The sequence below is a fragment of the Apteryx rowi genome, unplaced genomic scaffold, assembly GCF_003343035.1.
Source record: "Apteryx rowi isolate R43461 unplaced genomic scaffold, aptRow1 scaffold_78, whole genome shotgun sequence".
Taxonomy (NCBI): Eukaryota; Metazoa; Chordata; class Aves; order Apterygiformes; family Apterygidae; genus Apteryx; species Apteryx rowi.
In genome coordinates this window covers 1257367-1277759 of record NW_020451071.1, presented here as the reverse complement: position 1 = coordinate 1277759, position 20393 = coordinate 1257367, and the positions used below count along the sequence as shown (strand labels likewise).

The window sequence follows — 20393 nt, the reverse complement described above, 5'->3', positions numbered from 1 at the left end:
AACAGCCCAAGAGACAAAGACAACAAGTAGAAATTAATGCATACTGTATAATATGAAAAAAAGCAAAAGCAGAAGCAGAAGATATAATTTTTAGATATTCTGGACAACGGTTTCTCTTATTTGCATCAGTTTCCACCCTTTCTCTTTCTGTTGTCTTCCCTTTCCCCCCATTCTCCGAAAAACCCTTTAAGTTGTTGTCTTTGATTAACCAATAAATCTGACCAAAGAGTTTACTACTGTAAACTAGACTTGACTACGCTCTCAAGCAAATCACCTCCTGCCAAATACTGGAAGTTTCTCTTGGAGTAGTTACCTAAGGACAGGAAAATATTCACTCATTTACATTTCTTAATCTCTTTTCTGTCAGGTTGTTTTTCTAAGTTATTTTTTCAAACTTTTTCAAGAATAGATCGGACAAAGATACAGCAGTCTATGAGTAGGTTGTTTTTTCTTGATTCATGAGCAAGTCCAAGAGTTCATTTCCCCAAGACTGATTATTTAACTGAACCATTGTGACTATTTCCTTGCAAAATTAAAATAATTTTAACCTTGAATTTTTGAACCTACAGTGTTTTAAAAAGAAGAGATCAGGTTACAGTTTGTCCCGCTTCCTACTGGCAGATACAACTGAAAAACAAATTACTATTTATCACTCTTCACACAACTTGGGGGGAAAGGAGGAGGGAGCTCTCTGTTGCACTATAACTGGAGCACACAAGAGTATCAAGTGCTTTAAAACTCCGTGGCCTTGGGATAATTTAGTTTGCAGGCAGATGTTCAGAGACGTGGGACCAGCACACTACACTACAAACTTGGACAAGCAGAGGAGACCACACACAGTTGCCCAGTCATACCATCTAATTCTGTCCAATTTCCATAGCCCAAAATGTCAGAAGTTTTTGATTTTTTTTTAAAGCAACATCTTTAATAATAACAGTTGCAACTGAATGCTTGATAACATTTTATGGCTTGAACTTACTTTCATTTATTTGAATTACAAGCAAATGTTATCTGACAGGGTGCATTAAGGTGTACAAAAGGCTACAACGGGTAACCTGTTTATGGACAAATCACCTGTGAGCAACGCATAGCAGGGAAATCATTTTCCTGACAGAAAACACTTTGAGATCAAATTCAGTCTCCATTTGTGACAAACTGGAGACAAAGTTCTCTTCAATCATTTTAGAATCAAAGGGACTTACATCAGTTTATAGACGTTGTTATTTCGCCAAGCAGAACTTGCACAATAAATTGAAAAGGCAAACAAGTTTTGAATAAAGTTTGATTCTAATGGTAACATAGACTCTGAGCCAAGAGAAAATGCCTCAAAATAAGTAAGGCCTTGTGCAGAAGAGGAAGAGAACATTACAGACAGCAAAATGACAGGAGTTCCTGGGGACCCTACACATGCAGTCAGGATCTAACCTGAATCCAGTTAAGTTCCTACCAAGAGGCCCCAGACTAGGCCAAAGAACACAATAACCCGAGCCAAAGCTAAAGCCACGAAGTGGTCCAAAGCTCCAGTATGGCGTACAAGCCACTGCTTCAGCCTGTAGACTTGATAGCAGCCAGGGAGGCCAACACTACATGCAGCAGCCACTCAGCAGATCTGAACTGGATACCAAATATCTGAGAATTTAAACATTGAGCTGCAAATTTTAGACCGACAGACTGCCAGAACAAGAACTACTGCAGTGTAGGGTGTGGAAGTAACTAACTAAATACCTGGGATTGCATCTAGTACTTTCTATAGATATTTTTATATCCTGCATACTATGTAGATATTATACGCTCTGATTCAACAGCTCCAGGCAACACACTCCTCACAGGAATAGTTCCTGGCAAGCAAAGTCTTGAGACAATTACCCCCTCTGACCATGTCTGTTATAACAAATCCACAGTTACTATGTCTACGTTGGGACTCAAACTGCAAACAGTTTCACAGGTCTGCAGGGCCATGCCACTGATGCCTTTGCTGAAGCGTTCTCATGTGCTATGCATTCCACCTCTTCTCAAAAGATATCAATTGCTCATTTTGTAATGTTTCTAGATCTTCCAGATAACATAGGAGCCAACAGATAAAGTAGTCAAATCATTTGTTACTCTATTTTCAGCATGCAGCACGATACACCAGGATTTTAAAAGATCAGTTCATTACTAGATCAACTGCTGCAGCACCTGATCATATGAAGAAAAATTTATTTGAGCAAAAGGTATCAAAAGATGTTTTTCCTACCTTGAATACTTCTTTTAAAGAATGCTTTGCAGCCTTCACATGACCAGACCCCATAGTGATATCCTGAAGCATAGTCACTGCAGACCGCACAGAAGTGGGCATCCCTTTTTGAGCCAGGATTATTTGCAATGGGGCTTGTACAGTCATTGTCATTAGTTCTTCTTTTTAATGCCTCTCTGATAGAAAAGAAAAAAATCTGTTATAAATCTGTAAAAAATAAGTCTAGCTATATTGCAAAGGGCTTCTTATTTTTCACCATCTTCAATTCTCTCTCTTTAGAGCCTTGCTGAAGACCATGTAGTGTGAAACAGTGCTAAGTGTTTTTCTGGTAAGATTATTTAAAGCACATATTCTGATCGCAGAGTTTTCGATGATGGCTAATTAGAAAGTTCAAAACACTCACAAGCATAAAACTTTACTGCTGATGTGACATTCATGTGAACTCTGGAAAAATCACATAGAATATTGATGAAACTTGAAGAATTCTTAGAAACGCAGAAGTTCAGGAATTTGTGAATTGGACTTTTAATGACTGGACTTTGCCTTTGGGAAGCTTAACATGGAAAGTGCAAAACTGTCAGGCAGCTTGGACTGACATGATAAACACTACCACGAACAGAACTTCAGCTGCTTCACACTGTGAGCCACTAGCAAGGGACAACCCTAGCTGGAGCAATACACATCCAGTCTCAAATATCTCATCCTTTAAATGAGGCCCAATTCATTGAGGTGCTGGAGACAAATATTTTGAGAAGTGAATGACACCTACAAGATGAACTCACAATGTTAGACAAGATTTTCTGTTCTAGGTGACCATCCATGTTGATTGCCTTTAACGATGGAAGTGTTAAATAAAAGTAAGTCTGAATACAAGAAGAATGGAGAAATACAATTAATAAAATGTATTTTGTGAATAAATTTTATTGTTCAGTATAAATTAATAAAATATGTCCATTCTTGAAGTGCTCCAAATAATTCCAATTGCAATTCTTAGTGACTGAATTAAAATTAGAACAGGATAAAAACATGAAATAGGAGCCAATTCCTGACACCAAGATCCTGTAAACAAACAGTAAGAGGAAAGGAACTTAGATTGTCACTGATGTGGTTTTTAGGATATAGGAAACACCTTCATTGTATACTTTTTCTCCAGACTTTATTCTTTGTCTTACCTTGCTGGTCAATACAATTTCTCGCTAGAGAGAATATAACATTGTGTGCAAACTCTCAGTAGCAGTTTGTCAACAGCAAAGCTGTATAGTCAGCTTATGGGTATAAACTTAAGCACAGAGGCAGAAGGAAGAAATCACAGAGTTTTCCTCATGCTGCCTTCCAACAGGGTTAAGGAAGAGAAGAAACATCAGTTGGGGAAAGGCAGTAGATAGCACCCTTCATGACTTCTGAAGAACAGGGGTACCTTTCCAGGGCAGAAGAAACCTGTCCACCAATGAGGGCAAATTTAAAGAGAATGGTAGAAACATGCTGAAAGTACTGTCAAGGAGATTTCAAATAGCTTACTAAAGCAGACTTTATGGGGCTTTCATGAGAGGAGGTAAGGACAAACACGCACATCCCAACTAAAAATCACCAACCCCCCCATGTTTCACTAGGAGCACACACTCCAGTTTTCTGAGAGAAGGTTTGGAAGGAAAAGGCAGTTCTCTGAGCAAATTCTGATACAGGAATTTAAGGTACTTACTGTAGACTTAAGTTACTGCAATGAAAACACACACACACACTCATTTGTTCAGATATTACAGAGAACACAGCCTATCACAGGGAATAAAGGTGTTGAGACGTTTAAGCAGCCCGGTATTTGATTACACACGCACAGTTAGCTGATTGCCAGATTCTGAGCCAGGAAGATATCTCCCATCCCGGTACTCTGGGACGACCAGCACTGGGGAACTCTCCCTTATAATAAAGGAGCGTACCACACACGGCTCATGCCGCCACGGCGAGGAAGAAACAGCATCGCTGTTCCTTCCTCCGTCTTCCTGTCTTTGGAGGAAAGAACCTAATTTGAGGTTTCACATTAGTAGCAGAGGTATGTTTTTTAGCTCTACTTGGAAATCATGATCCCATTGTGAGATTCAGAAGAGAATTAAAATCAGCTAGAGAGTGTTTCAGTCCCTGATTGATATGCTGTAGAGAGCTACGTTTATTGTCCCCGCTAAAGCACAGAAATGTTATGGCTCAAAATAAAGAAAAAGCACATTCCATACCATCTCACTCATGGATGTTGCTTCCAGTCGTGACAAACAACACTTTTTCTTTCTCTGTTTAAAAGTTTAACAGCAGTCATCCTGCACATATGCAACGTACGTGACTTCCGCAGACTGTGGTAAACAACTTGCACACCGAGCAGCAATCTGGAACGTGTTCCTCCCGCGGGCTGAACACGCATCAAATATGTTCAGCAGCAATAGCTACGGCATCGTGGCAGGAGGCTCGACGCCAATCATTTTGTTACCATCGTCTTTAGTAAGGACAATGGAGCTAGGAAATAGCTCAGAGCTTTACGGTACATGTTCGTTACCTTGAGGACTTTCTAATCAGACAGGTTATCCATACAAAGAGTAGCCCTGCATATGGTTAGAGGCCACTTTCCCATGCTTTTGGGCTTGGAGGACTCGAGCAGGTTCTGCAGATGAACAAGCTGCCAGGTCCTCCAGAGAGACCGCCAGGAGGTAGCTGGCCATCTGCCCAAAAAGCTCCTGGGCCAAAGGAAGCAGGCGCATGGGGGAGGTACCCTGGCTGCTACCGAGCCGCATAGGCGGTCAGAGATTTATCACTTTACACCTCCTAATACTCCTCTCTACTCTGTGATCATGGTTTCTATATACAGACTTTATGTTTCCATAAAATAATTAAGATTTTTGGAAAAGTAACAAGGCCGTGATTTCCTACTGGTCAAAGATGACAAATTGATTGCTGTAAAAGAGAGGGAACCTGCAAGGATATTTAGGTTATTCAATCTCTATCATGTTTCTTAATTGCTTCTAGCTTTGCCACTGTTCAACAAACATGCCACACTTGGAAAACTTAGGTGCAGACCGCTTCAGCTTTCTATTAAAAATGAAGAAGTGTGGCAAGGATGCAACCTAGCAGCTGGCAGGATTTGCTGATGGCATTTGTTGTGAGTCAGTTTTTTTTTAAAACCTAAACTATTGTACATTATAAAAGGCAAGAGAGAGGGGGAAAAACACTGAGAAAACAGAAGTCAGGAAGTCAAAAATTAACAGTTCAAATTTTATCACTTCTTAATACTCTTTCCTCCCTCCCACGCACCCTTGGCTCATTCAGTGCCTGCAGAGGATTCGGTCCCACACAAGCGGGAGCTGCGCCGTGCCCAGGGCTGCGCCTGAGGCTGCCCTGCTTCCTGTGCTCGCGGGCCTGCCCTGCTCAGGGCACAAGAAGTCAAAGCAGGGTCTCGCAGGTCCAGATTACCCGGAGGAAAAACTCAGTAACTCTCTTCCTCCCTCTTCCAGAACGTGTGCAAGATGCTGGGCAAAAATCAACTGAGCAATGTTTTTCAGCCATTGCCTTCCTGATTTTCCGAGAAACTCCCTGCAGCGCAATTTCCAGAAGCATTAATACCACGCAACTGTCAATATTTAGATGTCCCCAGCACAGGTTCTGTTACACTCCAAACATTGATTAGTATGCTGAAAATCATGTCACAGGTATCTCAAAATTGAGGGACATGGGCTGGCATCTGCATTTTATGCTTAAGGAGTTACACAAATTAAGCTGAAACATCACCTCAAAAAGACTTCACGATACATTTGAGAGCTCTGCAGAATGAGCACAATAAAGAAAACCATAGCAGGATAATACAAACAGTTATGGCTTCAGAGCAGGGTTTAAACAATATATAAGTAAGAYGCTACAAATTAGGATGCACTGAACAATAACACAAATGAAGTTACTAAATTCCTGATTAAGCAAGCGTTGCTAGCCTGTACATCCAGCAAACCTTTATATGTTCTGTCTGCTGTTACTGTCAGAGGTACAAGGAAAATAATAGAAAGGAAGAACAAATTAAGTCGCAGAAGCATCACTCAGGTCATTGAGATTTCTTAACACTTTCCAGAAACTAATACATCTGTCCATCTGGAATAGAAACCTTTTATTTCTTTAATTAAAAACCTTTTCGTTAGGGGATGAAAACAGGAGCCAACTTCACTTTACATGCCAGACTCTTCTTAAATAACTTATAATTACATTGTCGAATTCCTTTTCCCTCCATGTCATTTTAATATAAAAGCAGTGTTTGTGTCCCAAAAAAATTTATGAGACTATTTCTATTGTCTTCAATAGATACAGCACCATAAAGATTGTGCTAAATTTGCATTATCACCAAATTACTACCATTTGGTGTAAAAAAGGGGCTTTATAAATTCATGTCTACTTTTACACAAAATATGATAATTTTTGCTAAACTCTTGCAAAATAGCACAATGCCACATAATATTTTCATTTAACGAAGTCAAATAAATTTCTTCTGCATTCATATAATGAATGCATTTGTGAGAAAAGGAAATTTTGGTTCCTTATTTTAAGCTGATCTACAAGGAGGTCCAAATTAAACAGAAATCAGTTTTAGCAAACTAGATCACATCATTTTAGCTAATGTTAACAGAATTTTAGACCTGGGGAAATTAAACTCATTTCTCAGTGAGACTATATCTTTAAAGGTAAAACAATAAACTGTGTAACAGATCTAACTATGTGGCAGTACCTTTCYACTCATCACTCAGACAGAACACCTTTTCTTGAACCACAACGTTGTGTTTAAAACTACTTACACTCTACATCCTACGTCTCTTCCATCCCCCACAACTATTCCTTTAAGTTTCAACCCAAAGAACTCTTCCTTCAGGGTATAATCTATGAATCCGTAGTGTCACAGTCATTGTTCCCATGGCAATAAATACAGTGTCCATGACATTAATTTAAGACCTCACCAAAGTATAAAGCAGAAGAAAACACAGGGCTTTTTCCTTTACAGCCTTATTTCAGTCCAGAGACCCACAATAAGGGAATTACAACTCTTGCTTTTTGTGGTTCAAAGTTAAATTAAATGTTAGTTCTTAAAAATTCTGTACACAAAGGGGGTTACACTGTGCCGTACTGAGCCGACTGAACCACTGAAAAGGTCCAAAGAGCCAGCAGCACAGTAGTTACCTGCTGCTGAAAGATAAAGATGACCCATAAATGTAGACTCCAGATTTCATTGATTTTTCCCGTTAAGTCATAATCAGCTACAAGAGCAATAGTCCATACGAGTACATACGAATGGCAGAAGGCTGTTATTTACATGAGCTCCAGAGTCACAGGCTTGGCTCCCCTTCCATACCTGCAGGGAGCACGCCGCAGTGTGTCGGATGGGACACTCTTGCTTTTGGGTTATTCCAGGTGCCATCCCATCATCTGGCCAGCTTAAAACATTAACCGGTAGAAGCCTTTCCAGACCTCTCTATGGTTTGAAACATTAACCAAGCGAGAAGGGTCTGGATGTTAGCCTTAYTAATGTCGTACCTTGCTCTGGCGCACAATATCTGCTTTGGGGAAGCCTTTAGTAAAGCAGTGCTACCCAAATGGCGTCTCCCAATTCACACACCTACACCTACATCAGATTTGCACTGCAGACCTGCCCATTTCTCTTCCCTGACTCCAAAGGGAGACTAGTCAGGTGGCCAGGCTGTAAGATTTCTGCATCCCCCAAGTCTGAAGCAGAGACTTAGATCTCACTCCTCATCTGTGTGCAGACAACATAAGGCCCATCCCTTGCAGAAGGAATGGGAGTAGTTTCAAAAATAGCCCAAATCCTTTACGAACAATTGGACTAAACCTGTTTCCAGGACATGCTATTATTTAGTTAAATAAATAGTCCTGTGTTAAATAAATAGTCAAATAAAGAGTCCTGTGAATAAACATACAATTGCCAAAAGAGGCATAGCACCTGCAACACCGTGTTTTTATCCATAAAGCAGCTGATGRGCTGATGAATGGGGTACACCAACTGCCACTGTACACGTTCCYTATGGTATGCAACAGGAGTGAATGTGCAGAATGGGAACATGTTTTTGCAAATACAGTTTCTTTACAGCTGAAAATCTTCCCAGGTGTATCTGCTGTTCACAACAGCTTCATAAAGTCAGTCCAGAAGAGCAACAAGAAACAACATCAGACTTGCAAAAGCAGCACTCTTTTGAACATGATACGTGCTGTCATGTGACTGTTAGAACTCAAAGAAAAGTGTTTTTTTTTTAATAACAAGTTCATGAAAAATCTTCAAAACTATTAGATGCAGTAAAAAAAAAAATCCAGATGAAATGGAATTCAAACAACATTCTATGAAAAGGGACAAAGAATGAACCTTTACTTCTTTCACTCAAAGGACTTAACTTGCCAGAGGAGGAAAACTAATTTTTATTATACAAAGTAGTACCCAGAAGCCCTGAACTTTTATTTATACACAATAATCAATATCCAAATTGAAAACATTTATAGTGCTCGGTGTCCGTGTATAGTTCTCTATGGAGCCACTTGAAAAGAAACCCTGTTTCAGAAGTTACAAACACCAAATCAGTCCCGTGTTTTATTTTTAAAGAGACAATGCATAGAAGTCAAATGTAAAAAGAAAACTYTTAAAAGAACAAAAGAAAATGTAATTAATTTGCAGAAAAGTTTACTCACCTGTTCACAGGTAGCACTGGCTCCACTGGTCTTGCTTCACACCACGGGCTCTTTGGTTGCTCTGCATACAGAAGCGATGATGGGCAGTGCAGTGCCAGGGGGGAGAGATGGCCAGGAGCAGACCACAACACACTTGGGCTTGATGTTTGCCTCACAGATGCACTCTCTGAATCACCAAAATTGCTGGTAATGCTGTAATTTATCATAGCAGGGCTGCAGAATGCCATCGAAGAATATTCATGTCTGTTTTCCATGTAAGATGGAGGGATATAAACCGGACTGTGTTCTACTGTCAGCACGGACTGATTACAGCTGTAGGGAACTGGAGAGCCAATACCCGCAGGTGAGTTTTTAATTTCTGTTTTATTGCATCCAATATCTTGAAGTGGCAGCAACTGAGAAAAGTCCTTGTGTGAAGATGCACACAGGGACATTTTTAAGCAAGATTGAAGATTATTTGTTGTTTAAATGTTCATCCTAAGATATATATATAAGAAAAAAAGTTAAATTAAAAGGTAATAATGATCTGTCTTGAGTCTTTTCTCTAAAAGAAAAAAAGTCAGTAAAACAATATAAAAATACTCTGTGGAAATAGATTACATACAGATGCATTTAAACAGTCAGTGTTCAAGTTTACTACCTTTAAGAACAGAAAACTTTATTTCTAGGAAACTTCTAATGATGTAAAGACCAAGACAGAGGTTCTCTTAAAAAAAAATAATAATAATATAAAAGAATTCATGTGAAGACTGAAACAAAGATGCAGATGACAACTTGGATCCTTAGCAAAATGGCTCTCKACAGCCAGAGCAAAGTTCCTCTATCCAAAAGATAAAATTATCCTACGGTCCACAGTTGTGGAGTGAATGTCCTAAGAAGTCAATCATCATTGTAAAAATTCACCACTTCCTACTCCTGTTGTAAGCACATTTCTTCAGCCTTACCTTTACTAACACAGATGTGTAACAGCAGGTGTTTTGAACACACCCACGCACCCACCCTTCATCTTCCAAAACAAGAACTCCACTGCACACCCCTCTCCACAGAGGGGGAATAAAGATGCAATGGATGTCAGTAAGCAATGAGACTTCATCACCGAGCAGCACTGGGATTCAGCACCTCTGAACAGAGCCATGATAAAAGCAAAAGTCACAACAACACAGAACTCTAAYGATGCCATAAGGTCAGGAAGTTTTAGGGTTTCCTGCCATTCTCCATCCTCATCCTAACTACTCTCCAGTCTTCCTCTCATCTAAATCAACAACAAAAACAGATCTTTATTTACCCACAGTAAATACTTTTCGCCAGATTTAGGTAGATCCAAATTATTCAAGAGGGGAAGTGGGGAGGAGGACACCAAAACCACCCTCTTAAGGCTTTTTCCCTGTCCTAGAAGCATTACTTTACGGTGGCATTTAAAAATTATTTCTTCTTCATTCTTCACTATATGTTTTATCTGAAATTCATTCCAACTTTCATGACYGACATGCATCTCTTGTAACTTGCAACCCAAACCAACTAAAACACTACTTGGTTTCCAACAAGTTCCAGCCCCCAGTACTGACACTGCAGTGCACACTTACATAGGTTAATACAATCTTAACATGAAAGAACATCAGATAGTTACAAAGTCACCCACAGCTTTGTTATGTCATAAATGGTTAAATATTGATGCTAAAAACTCTTACCTCTTTTCACCTCTCATGAACATAAAACAAGATGAGGAAGACTCAAACACAGGCTTTCTGAATCAACAGCAACTTCCCTGGTCCCCAAATTCTCAGCCAACTATGCTGAGCTAGATGGCATTTCTAGTTTGCCATCTTTGRGCCTTAACTGACACACTTTTCTCTCTAGGGCCAGGATTGAGGGTAGATGCATTAACAAGAAAACATGAGAAACTGTCTTATTGAACAAAATAGATGTTTCAGGGTTCTTTCTTCAGGGAAAAAAAAACAAAAGAAAAAAAAAAAGCTAGGACTTGCTTTGGACTCTGTTAATGAAACCGAAGATATATGTAGAAATAACCAGGAACTCATTCAAATCATTTCAGACGCTTCAGACCAGCTGCTGTTTTTTCCTTTGTGAGAAACAGGAAAATGAGATATCTCCACAGATGTTTTCATCCAGCAATTGTTGCACTGAAACTCTAGTGCAGCCAGAGGAGGAGAAGCTGACCTCGCTTCCACCAGAATCTACACACTCATTTGCTCTAGCCATGTGGTCCACAGGCTCCTCTAAGAGAAACCAAGTGTCATTCAATTTTCATTGCAAAAGCTCTGAAAACTCTAAATGTGCTTTCACTCCCATATTATGCAGTGGGTAACCCAGTTAATTTTTGAATACCAGATGATGGAAGTAAGAAATGATCTTAAAGACTGTTTTCAGCAGTTACTATTCACAGGCCCAATGATCACACTGTATTCAAAGTGCATTTAAAGCTTCTGTGTTGATAAAGCTGAATGAAATTAGAGATCTCAGAAGCTGCACATATTCAAGGTGTGCATGGATGCTGCAGTAGCATCGGGACTGTTTCCACCAGCCAAATCCAGCAAGAGCTGGCTGCACTAACTGTGCCCCCTGCTCCCCTCGAAAGGGCATACGAGGCAGAGTAGACCCAAACCCTTCTGGGAGAAGGATCTGAGAGGCGTTACAACATCATCTCTGCCATAACCAGCTAGAGACCTTCTGCTAAAATACTTTGATAGTTTCTGTAGCAAACAACCGATTGTTTAGTTTCCCTCAGACCTTTAGAAAATATATGCATATATGTTGTATAAGCAGCGAAAACACAGAGCTGGTACTACACAATTCCAYGAACTGAAGTCAGCTGAGCTCTAAGTTATGCTTTTGTGGAGAGGTAATCCAGGATGATGCAGGATATCCAGGTAAATGCAGGATAACTGCTTATTTAGCAGAAGGCTATATTCTCTCCAAAGGAGGACACACATAGTATTTAGAAATATACACAGAAATTAAGAGAAGAAAGAAAGAAGTTTTAGAGGGAGGATTTCATGCAAGCGTAAAAAGTCACTACAGTCTTCAAAAACAGACTGCTCATGACTCAGTTACAAGAGAAGGAACTCCAGGTTCCAGGAGGTCAAAGGAAACCACACTCAGTCTTCAGCAGATTGCAGTATAGTAGAAAAATAACAGCACTGGCTAAAGATAATTAACTTGGGTAGTAGAAACGATTTAGCCACGGTAGACTATGGATCTACACAGGCTCATCTCAGGCATAAACCTTATACCCAAGACAGTTTAGGACGGGAAGCCCAGACCCTCACAAAGTGAAGCTGCAGAAATTAGGCAGAATTGCTCAGGAGGGCCTCAAAACCAACTGCTGGACTGCGGAGTTGTACACCTTAAAGAAGAACTGCAGATTCGGGGAACTAGATCTTAAGATTTAGGGCTACAGAAACAGATAAACTCCACTAATATTGATACCTCAGAAGGAAGCAGGACAACATGTAAGCTAAGGATTGCAATAAAGAGTTGCAACAGGCTAATATATTTTTTTCCTTCCTGATATAACATCCTCATATTTTAAGCACCATTCATTAAACTAAAGTGAACTCCTACCTGAAATGAACCCCCAAAAATGAACAAAGGAGGAATCCATTATTATTAGAATACAGTCTTCTGGGAGACTGCAAATGTTTCAATCCACTGAAGTCAGTTTAGTTCAGCAAGATACTGAAATGACTGAAATTAAGTAAATATTCCAAATTAAGTAAACATTCCATCTGATTCCTTGAGTAACACTTACCATTCACAAATCTAAGACATTAAAGGCAGGGTTCACATCTGGTGTAAGAGAATACAGTTCCATAGACTCCAATACACAGAGGACAGCACCGATATCCATGATGATGTAGGAACAAAATTGTGATTTTATCACTGTTCTCCCCCAGAAAGTTAGGGTTTTGGTCTTTAAACAGCTCTACATATTGAACGCTTTGTATCTTGAGAGTCACCATCCAACACACACCAGATCAAGCACAACAACTATTTAGATGTCATAGTCAAATAGATACATGGGTAAATAATTAAGCCATCTGACCTATCTGAACAAACTCAAATAGATACACTTACATTCAAATGCTGGTTATTGCACATTACCTGTACCAAGTACCTTTTAAAAAGCCTTGTAGGAAATAAGTAATTTAATCTTTYTTAGCTTTGGGAAAAAAATAAGTAGAGAGGGCAGGCTGCCAATTTTTAGAGCCTGCTTGGAAATATAGTAGAAGAGCTTTTCCTAGAAAAATGTAACAATCTGCAAGAAAACAGTGGATTGATGGATGTTCTCAGTGACCATCACATCAACACAAACTACAACACACTTAAAATTTTCTTTGCGAGTCACATATTTTGAGCAAATAATTTTTTGCCATAGAGAATTAAGATGACCTTTTTCTCTGCTAGGTTTAATTTAAAGTGTAATCGTTCTTCCTTCCATTTTAATAGCAGCGGTTCAGCAAGCATACATTCCAGTACTCCACAACCTAAGCACCTCAGTCATCTCGCAAAGCATTCTATTAATATTCTGCTAAGTTAAACTTTGTGCATCTCACTGCAACAATAAACTGAATCATTTTTTCAAAAACTGATTGTTAAAGGAAAGTCATTCCTGATGCAAAACACAGCACTTGTGCTTCAAGTTTTGTAAGGAACTTATTACTCATTAAACGCAGCAATGTCAGATACTGCCAACAAAAGTCATGTAAGTAAACAAGTTTATTATTACCTGAGAAGGAGTAGATGAAACAAGTAGAGCACAGATAGGGAAGCTCAAGGAAAATAAAGCTATTTTTCCAGACCTCAGATGTTATACCCATTCCTGCAAAATTAACAACCTGTTCCCAATGAGATCAAGATATCCTCTGAAGAAAACATTGCAGATTAAAAGCACAAATACTTCAAAACGTTCAAGGGAAATGAGCACTCTCTTTGGCCTGTCATAACCCTTGTGTTACTGGGGACACTGACAACTTCTAGGCTCATTCTAAACATTCATAAATATATTTTAGAGGCCTGGTGCCTATGACACACGTGGAGGCACTAAGGGAACTGGGTTTGTTCTCTTGGAGAAACAGAAGAGTGAGGGAAGGTCTAATTGCAGTCTTCCACTACCTAAAGGGGAGTTACAAGGAAGACAAAGCCAGACTCTTCTCAGAATGGCACAAAGGACAAGAGATGACAGTCACAAGTTGTAGCAAGAGAAACTTCAGYTGAATATAAGAAAAAATTCTCCACAGTGAGAGTGGTTAAGCACAGGAATGCCCAGAAAGACTGTGAAATCTCAATCTTTGGAGATATTAAAAACAAGACCCTGAGCAACCTGACTACCTTTAAGCAGGAGGTCAGACTAGCTGCCCTTCAGATATCTCTTCCTACCTGAGTTTTTTTTTTATGATTACATTCATCCATACACCTCCACTAGAGGCATTCATAGTGGAGGAAATTCCACTTCACTTGCGCTGCAAGGGATGAAGCATAACAAAGGATCATTAACTACCAGCAGACTGGCAATCTTGTCAACTTTGCTCAAGAAGGGAAGAGGTGTGGGCCCTGTCCAAAGATAATCAAGATTAAACACTTAGAGGTACATGAAAACAACTGTCTTACATACACTGCAATGGGATTAGATCACTAGAAGCTAAGTATATAATTGGAAAAGATTTTCAGACCTCCATTCAAATTGGAGCTAAGATTCAGTGCAGTCGTTCAGCCTTTTTTCAATCTGTAGAGTCTTAAATGTTATCAGACCTCAGGACAGACTTAAGCTTTCTATGACTTGCATTTTTAGCCACCTCTCATGCACTTAAAAATCCACAGACCAGAAATGGAAAGCCACTGTCCTATAAAAGAATACAAATGCAGCCTGAGAGGCTTCAGCTCCTTCACTCTCCATGCCATTATTTCAAAGTACAGTGTGGATGTTCAGTACATATTCCATCAAAAAGAATATTTGAATTTCAGTGTGAAAATTCTAACACGTTTCATTGGAAAAGAAACATCTAGTAAATCTGTTACACAAGTAGCAATTACAGGGATAAATCCGAGGATTTTGTAATCACAACTCCATCCACAGCACTATCATGCAGAAGCCAGTAAGCAGAACATCACCCTTGTCGAATAAGAACCTTATTATTAAAATAAAGTGCAGTTTTGCAAGCTTAAAATAATAGTATAGGTCTTCCTGTGGTTAACTGAGTAGCTTCCAGAACCATACCAAGTCATACAACTAACATCTGTTCGCTACGCTTCACACATCCTTATCTCCCAAAGCGGGGAACTCTATAGTACTGAAAACAGTTTTTCTACTTTAGCCCACAGAAATGTTTCTTTCACAAAAATAAGCACAGGAGGCTACATCTATGCTGAGTAATAGGTTTGTACCATTGCGTGTCCCAAGGTCCTGGCCTGCCAGCTATCCGGACTGGGAGCAGAGCAGGGAACACTGTAGCTCTTCCCAGCCTGTGTATCCCAGTCTTCTCCTGATGCAAGGGAGCAGTAGAGGCTGACCTACACCGGGGACTCACACTTTCATAGGGCTGGGATGTGCATCTGTATCCAGCATCTCTGAAGCACACTTGGGTCTCGCAGTGCACACAAGTGTTAATTCTTGGTTTCATGATCAGAGCATAGCTCTATGTCAGCAGCAGGGAACACACCAGCTCCTTGGCTCCAGGAGGAATTAATTCACTCAAACACCACTTCTCTCTTAACCAGAGTGCCTATCACTAGAGCCTACTAAGCTCGAGTCGTTATGAAAGCCTGTATTGAGGGACATCTTTAATTTATATCACTCAGCTGCGAAACAGAGCAGTCAGCTCAAGAACCTGCCCTCAGAAAGAGCAAGTACATACAGTGAAATAGCCTCATTCTACCCAGTAGGACTTTTACACAACTCGGCAGGTTACTGAATAACTCTTTCTTTTAGTTATTGGCAGGGTGTAGGCATGAACTGTCAGAGGGGTTGAAACCTTTTGACTGAAGTCAAGTTTTTGTTTACTCTTATAACAATTCAGCATCTCTCAGCATTGGTCTCTATCCTTAAACTTAATAAATAAATAAAATAAATATGTCAGGAACTGAAAATACCACTGCATTTACGCCCTATGCCCAGAGCAGTTTCCCCATGCAAGTCTGTGAAGATGGGTAGCAGGGATGCACACAGAACAATGCCAGTAGCAATGCACTCATGGCAGACAGAAATTTGAGAGAGGAAAGGGAGGGCAAAAAAAGTCAATACGTGAAGAAAAACAAGCAAATCTGGCATGAGGAACAGAACAGGAGTTGAAGCTTCCCATTCTCTCAGAGAGAGAGACCATCTTGCTTTCTGAGGAAAGTATAGAAGACAGATTCCCTGGCAGCAGTTTTCCATCACCACGCATAAAAACCTGTGATGAGATTAAGAGCCCTGGGCAAATCTCAATTTGGCCAATGGACAGTAGAGTTCTAGCTGTCCCTACAACCTAGACCTCCTGGCAATCTATAGGCAACAAGATTAGATAGGTGGGCAGACAAATGGGACACAACACCAAATGACATGAACTGATTTATTTAGCTCTGCAGAAGTTAGAGCTGGAGCACCCTAAACCACCTGAGGATCTGACCTGCCATTGCTCCAAACTATGCTTCCGTGGGATAGGGGTTTCTGTTTGTCATGGATGGCAGTGAATCCAGGATTTAATTTCTCCTGGTTAAGCAGACCTGATGTGCTGTCTGTCCCCTCAAGAATGCCATGTTCCAGGCTCCTCAAATAACCTCTTGCTTTATGAGGCTGAGAAGGAATGGCGATAACCAGAGCTGCTTGAGGCATTAGAAAGCCCTTCTTGTAAACATGCTATCAGGGAACTGTTTTTCAGATCTAGGTGACCTGAAGACTGGAGAAAAGCAGCAGACTGCTTTTTTCTGTCAGATCACTGTGGAGTATCCCTTATTCCACTCTCCCCCTGCACCAAAAAAMCCCCCTTATTTACTATGTTCTTTCACATGGCCACATTACTATGCAAATTGTTTATACAGTAAGACAAATTTATATAATGAGTCTGTTTCACTAGTGGTCTTATTAAAGAGCCCAAAGCCTCTTAAACTAACAGCATTTGTCGGCACTGTTTACAAGACAGCCCACTGCATCTGTTCAAGAAAAATATACCACATGCAAAATGCCTTGTCCATCACTGCCACTCAGGCAGCTGCTAAAGCTCTGGAGTTGAACTGTGTTTTGGGAGACAATCTGCTTCATTTGTGTGACTATTACAGCAAAGTGTGTCCAGTTTGCATCTTGCTCTACTCATTCAGTAACCAAACAGCACAGCTCAGACATATGGTTGCCTTACCTCTTGCTGCACAAAGCAAACTTTTGAATTTTTAATCATAAAATTTGATACACAAATTTTCTGACTTAAAAGACTTACAAGCTTATCCACCTGTCTTCCAATAGTGATCCTGATTTATTTACAGGCAATTTGAAGAGCACTTCATTTCAGTTGTGCCTATCTGAGAAGTTAGCAATTTTGCATTATCTTTTCCCTCATCATCACTCACTCCCTGAAATAACAGAAATCAAGGTATTGCTTATTCTTGACTCTGCAAGCAATGAAACATTGTTATAATGTCATATGGAATCCCAAATCAGATATTATATTTTAACATTATTCATAGGTAACAAAAGATGTTGGATAAGTTTTAATCTCAAGGAAAAGAAAGAAGCTGTTCCAGATTTGTCTCATTACTAAACTGGACATGAAAAAGAGCCTTTTACAGGACTGTGGGTAAAATCCAGACTCTGAGTCAGTAAGAATTTTGTTGGTGATTCATACAGGTGGAAGTTTGTCCCATATATTAATCAAGAAATGAAGCTACAAAATTTGAATAGCCTCCTGGTCTATTAAAATAAAATCTGAGGAGTTATTCTGGGACTTCTGTTCTCTGAGCTTCATATTTCTTGTCCCTGGAGGAATGGGCCAGCAAACTCTATGTGAGTATTTCCTGTTGCTAGCAAAAGCCTGTTGCAGATAACTGAAGAACAGCACAATAATATAGGGGTTATAAAATCTATTCAGCCCCCTGGAATCATCCCTTTTCATTGTAAGCTCTTTTCTATTTGTACCTTCTTGAGAAGTCGATACTCGATAAAACTGCACTAAGTTGTTTGAAGAGACCTTATAATAACATGGCTTTATAGTGGTTTTAATTAATATTTTTCATCCATCTTTATGAGAGTATCATCATTCTCAGACACTCACAGTGGCTGACATTCATTGAAGACAATGCTGCAATTGCAACAKTTTTAGACAGTCTCTCTAAAACCGTGGACATTTTCTTTCCGTGACATTTTGAGTATATCAGGTCACCAACAAATAAATTCACCAGGATATAAAATAATTCTTGTGATTCAACTTTCTCCAGCAATTCTTGAAGTTCAAATAAGTTACCTGGCTCTTGTAATTCAGAGCATTTCAGAGATCAACTGTAAAGAAGCATAAGATTTATTCCATCCCTTCAGGTCTAAGATTTTTATTTTTATTTCTCCTTTGAAAGTGCAAGGAACTGTTCAGTCACACACACTGTCACCAGTCTGAGAATGGGGATACTAGAGCTGTCTTCCTCTAACACTGTGTTAGAGTCACTATGTCTTTGAAACGTAAGTTACATTTTATTTTAAAAGAAACAGAAGAGTTAAGAAAGGAAAGCAAAAAGGAGGAGGAGAGACAGAGGGTAATTCTATGTTAAAACTTTGCTCATAATTTATCTCAAAGCACTTACAGGAATTTTGATCAAGTCCTGAACTAGCAAGCAAAAGTTCCAAAGCTTTGTATTAGAAATCGGAAGTGTATTTGTTAAGTAAAAGGCACCATACTTCTATCTTATGGTTCTCCCCCCCTTGGGGGACAACAGATGAGAAAGGAATTTCAAGGATACGGATGAGGAAACATACTGCTGGCAACACTCAGCACATCAGAATCAAATGCTACATGACTTTATGTTCAAAAGGCATTTTTCATGCTACTTATAACCATATCAAAACTTTCATTGCATATAAAAAGGTAATTGTTCGTCATTCTCTGTATGATGATTCTTTCCCCAAAAGTAATAGCACATTTGTCAGCCATTCCAGGGTCTAAATTGCATAATTTGCTCATCCCCCACTCCCTCCAAATTGGAATTTATTTTCTCTAATAAAACCTCACTTTTAAAATGTCCAAGWCAGAAAGACCAGATCATACCTGTCATTACTAGACAAAAAAAACTTTACTAGCTTTCAGACAGAGGTCCTGATGGATTTGATGGAGATGTAGGCACATACTGTCCCATCTTCAGTTCCTCTTAAACCTTTCAGCATTTTCAAAAGCAACCTTAAGAAACAGGTTTGTATCTTCTTGTTTAATTAGGAAGGAGCATTTCAAAACTGAATTCCTCTTTAAAAGAGTAGAAGCCTAAATCATTGACTTTAGTATGGAAATCTACTGAAGTAGRCACAGCAGTTGTAATAACAAAAACTGAGATATTTATCAGTATGAGATCTGGAACTTGAAGAGCCTGATCCAAAGTCCATTCAAGTCAGTGAGGAAACTTCCAAMAATACCAATGTGCTTTGAATCAGGCCCTAAAAATACTACGATGCTAAGAAGTGGCTTCTGGCTTTTATTAGCATTTTTATTTGTGCAGTTTCTCAAAAACTAAAAGAAAAAAAAAATCACCCATAATGTATGTTCAAAATATTCCTTCTGGTTCAGGGCAGCAATCCCATTCTAATTAGCTTCTTAAACCCAAGTCTTAAAATATAGCAAACTTCTACAATTTGTTTGAATCCTAAAGAATTTTTAGAACACAAACCTGTTGAAAGACCATTTTATCTGCACAAACTGTTAGACTTTAAGAACAAATGTGTACTGGAATTAAAACAAATCCCTCAATATTTTAACCATCCCATTTCATTTAGAGAGGTTTTTGTTCATAAATCTAGTGGCTATCAATTGCAGAGCTTTGGCAACATTTAAAATAATAAATACTTCATTCAATATAGCACGTACCTGATTGACACTGAATAGGGTTTCTGCTCTTTATAAGTGTTCTGACAGCATTACATGTCAGCAAGGTTTTCACATAGCAATTCTGGATTTGTTTTCCTTCTTTCCTTTATCTCAGATTCTAAAGCAGCTGTGCCCACCACCACTTAGTCATCAGATCTGAAATATCAATCTTTTCAAAGCAATGTGATGCCAGCTCATCAGTGCAAGATTACACAGATACTATCAGTGTTTCCTCTCCCTGTGAAGGCAAGACCTAAACAGAAGTTCCTCCTCCTCCTTTCTGACATAACAAGCTTCTGAATTTGTCGTTCACTGCAGTTAAAGCTCTTACATGACTGAATCATCTTATAAGGCAAGCATTCTCATATTTCTATACTAAATATGAATGATTAACTAATCAGCAAGCC

The 20393-nt window shown here is 39.3% G+C and overlaps 1 protein-coding gene across 1 annotated transcript in view; it reads right to left on the bottom strand.

Moving 5' to 3' along the window:
- Positions 1 to 20123, bottom strand: part of ESR2 (estrogen receptor 2) — a 41244-nt gene extending 21121 nt beyond the window's left edge. The window contains exons 1-3 of the mRNA XM_026088636.1: positions 19987 to 20123; positions 8942 to 9418; positions 2237 to 2412 (exon numbers count right to left, since the gene is read on the bottom strand). Coding sequence (XP_025944421.1) covers positions 2237 to 2412; positions 8942 to 9375 — 610 coding nt within the window. The 5' untranslated portion in view covers positions 9376 to 9418; positions 19987 to 20123. The remainder of the gene's footprint in view (positions 1 to 2236; positions 2413 to 8941; positions 9419 to 19986) is intronic.
- Positions 20124 to 20393: the final 270 nt, after the last annotated feature.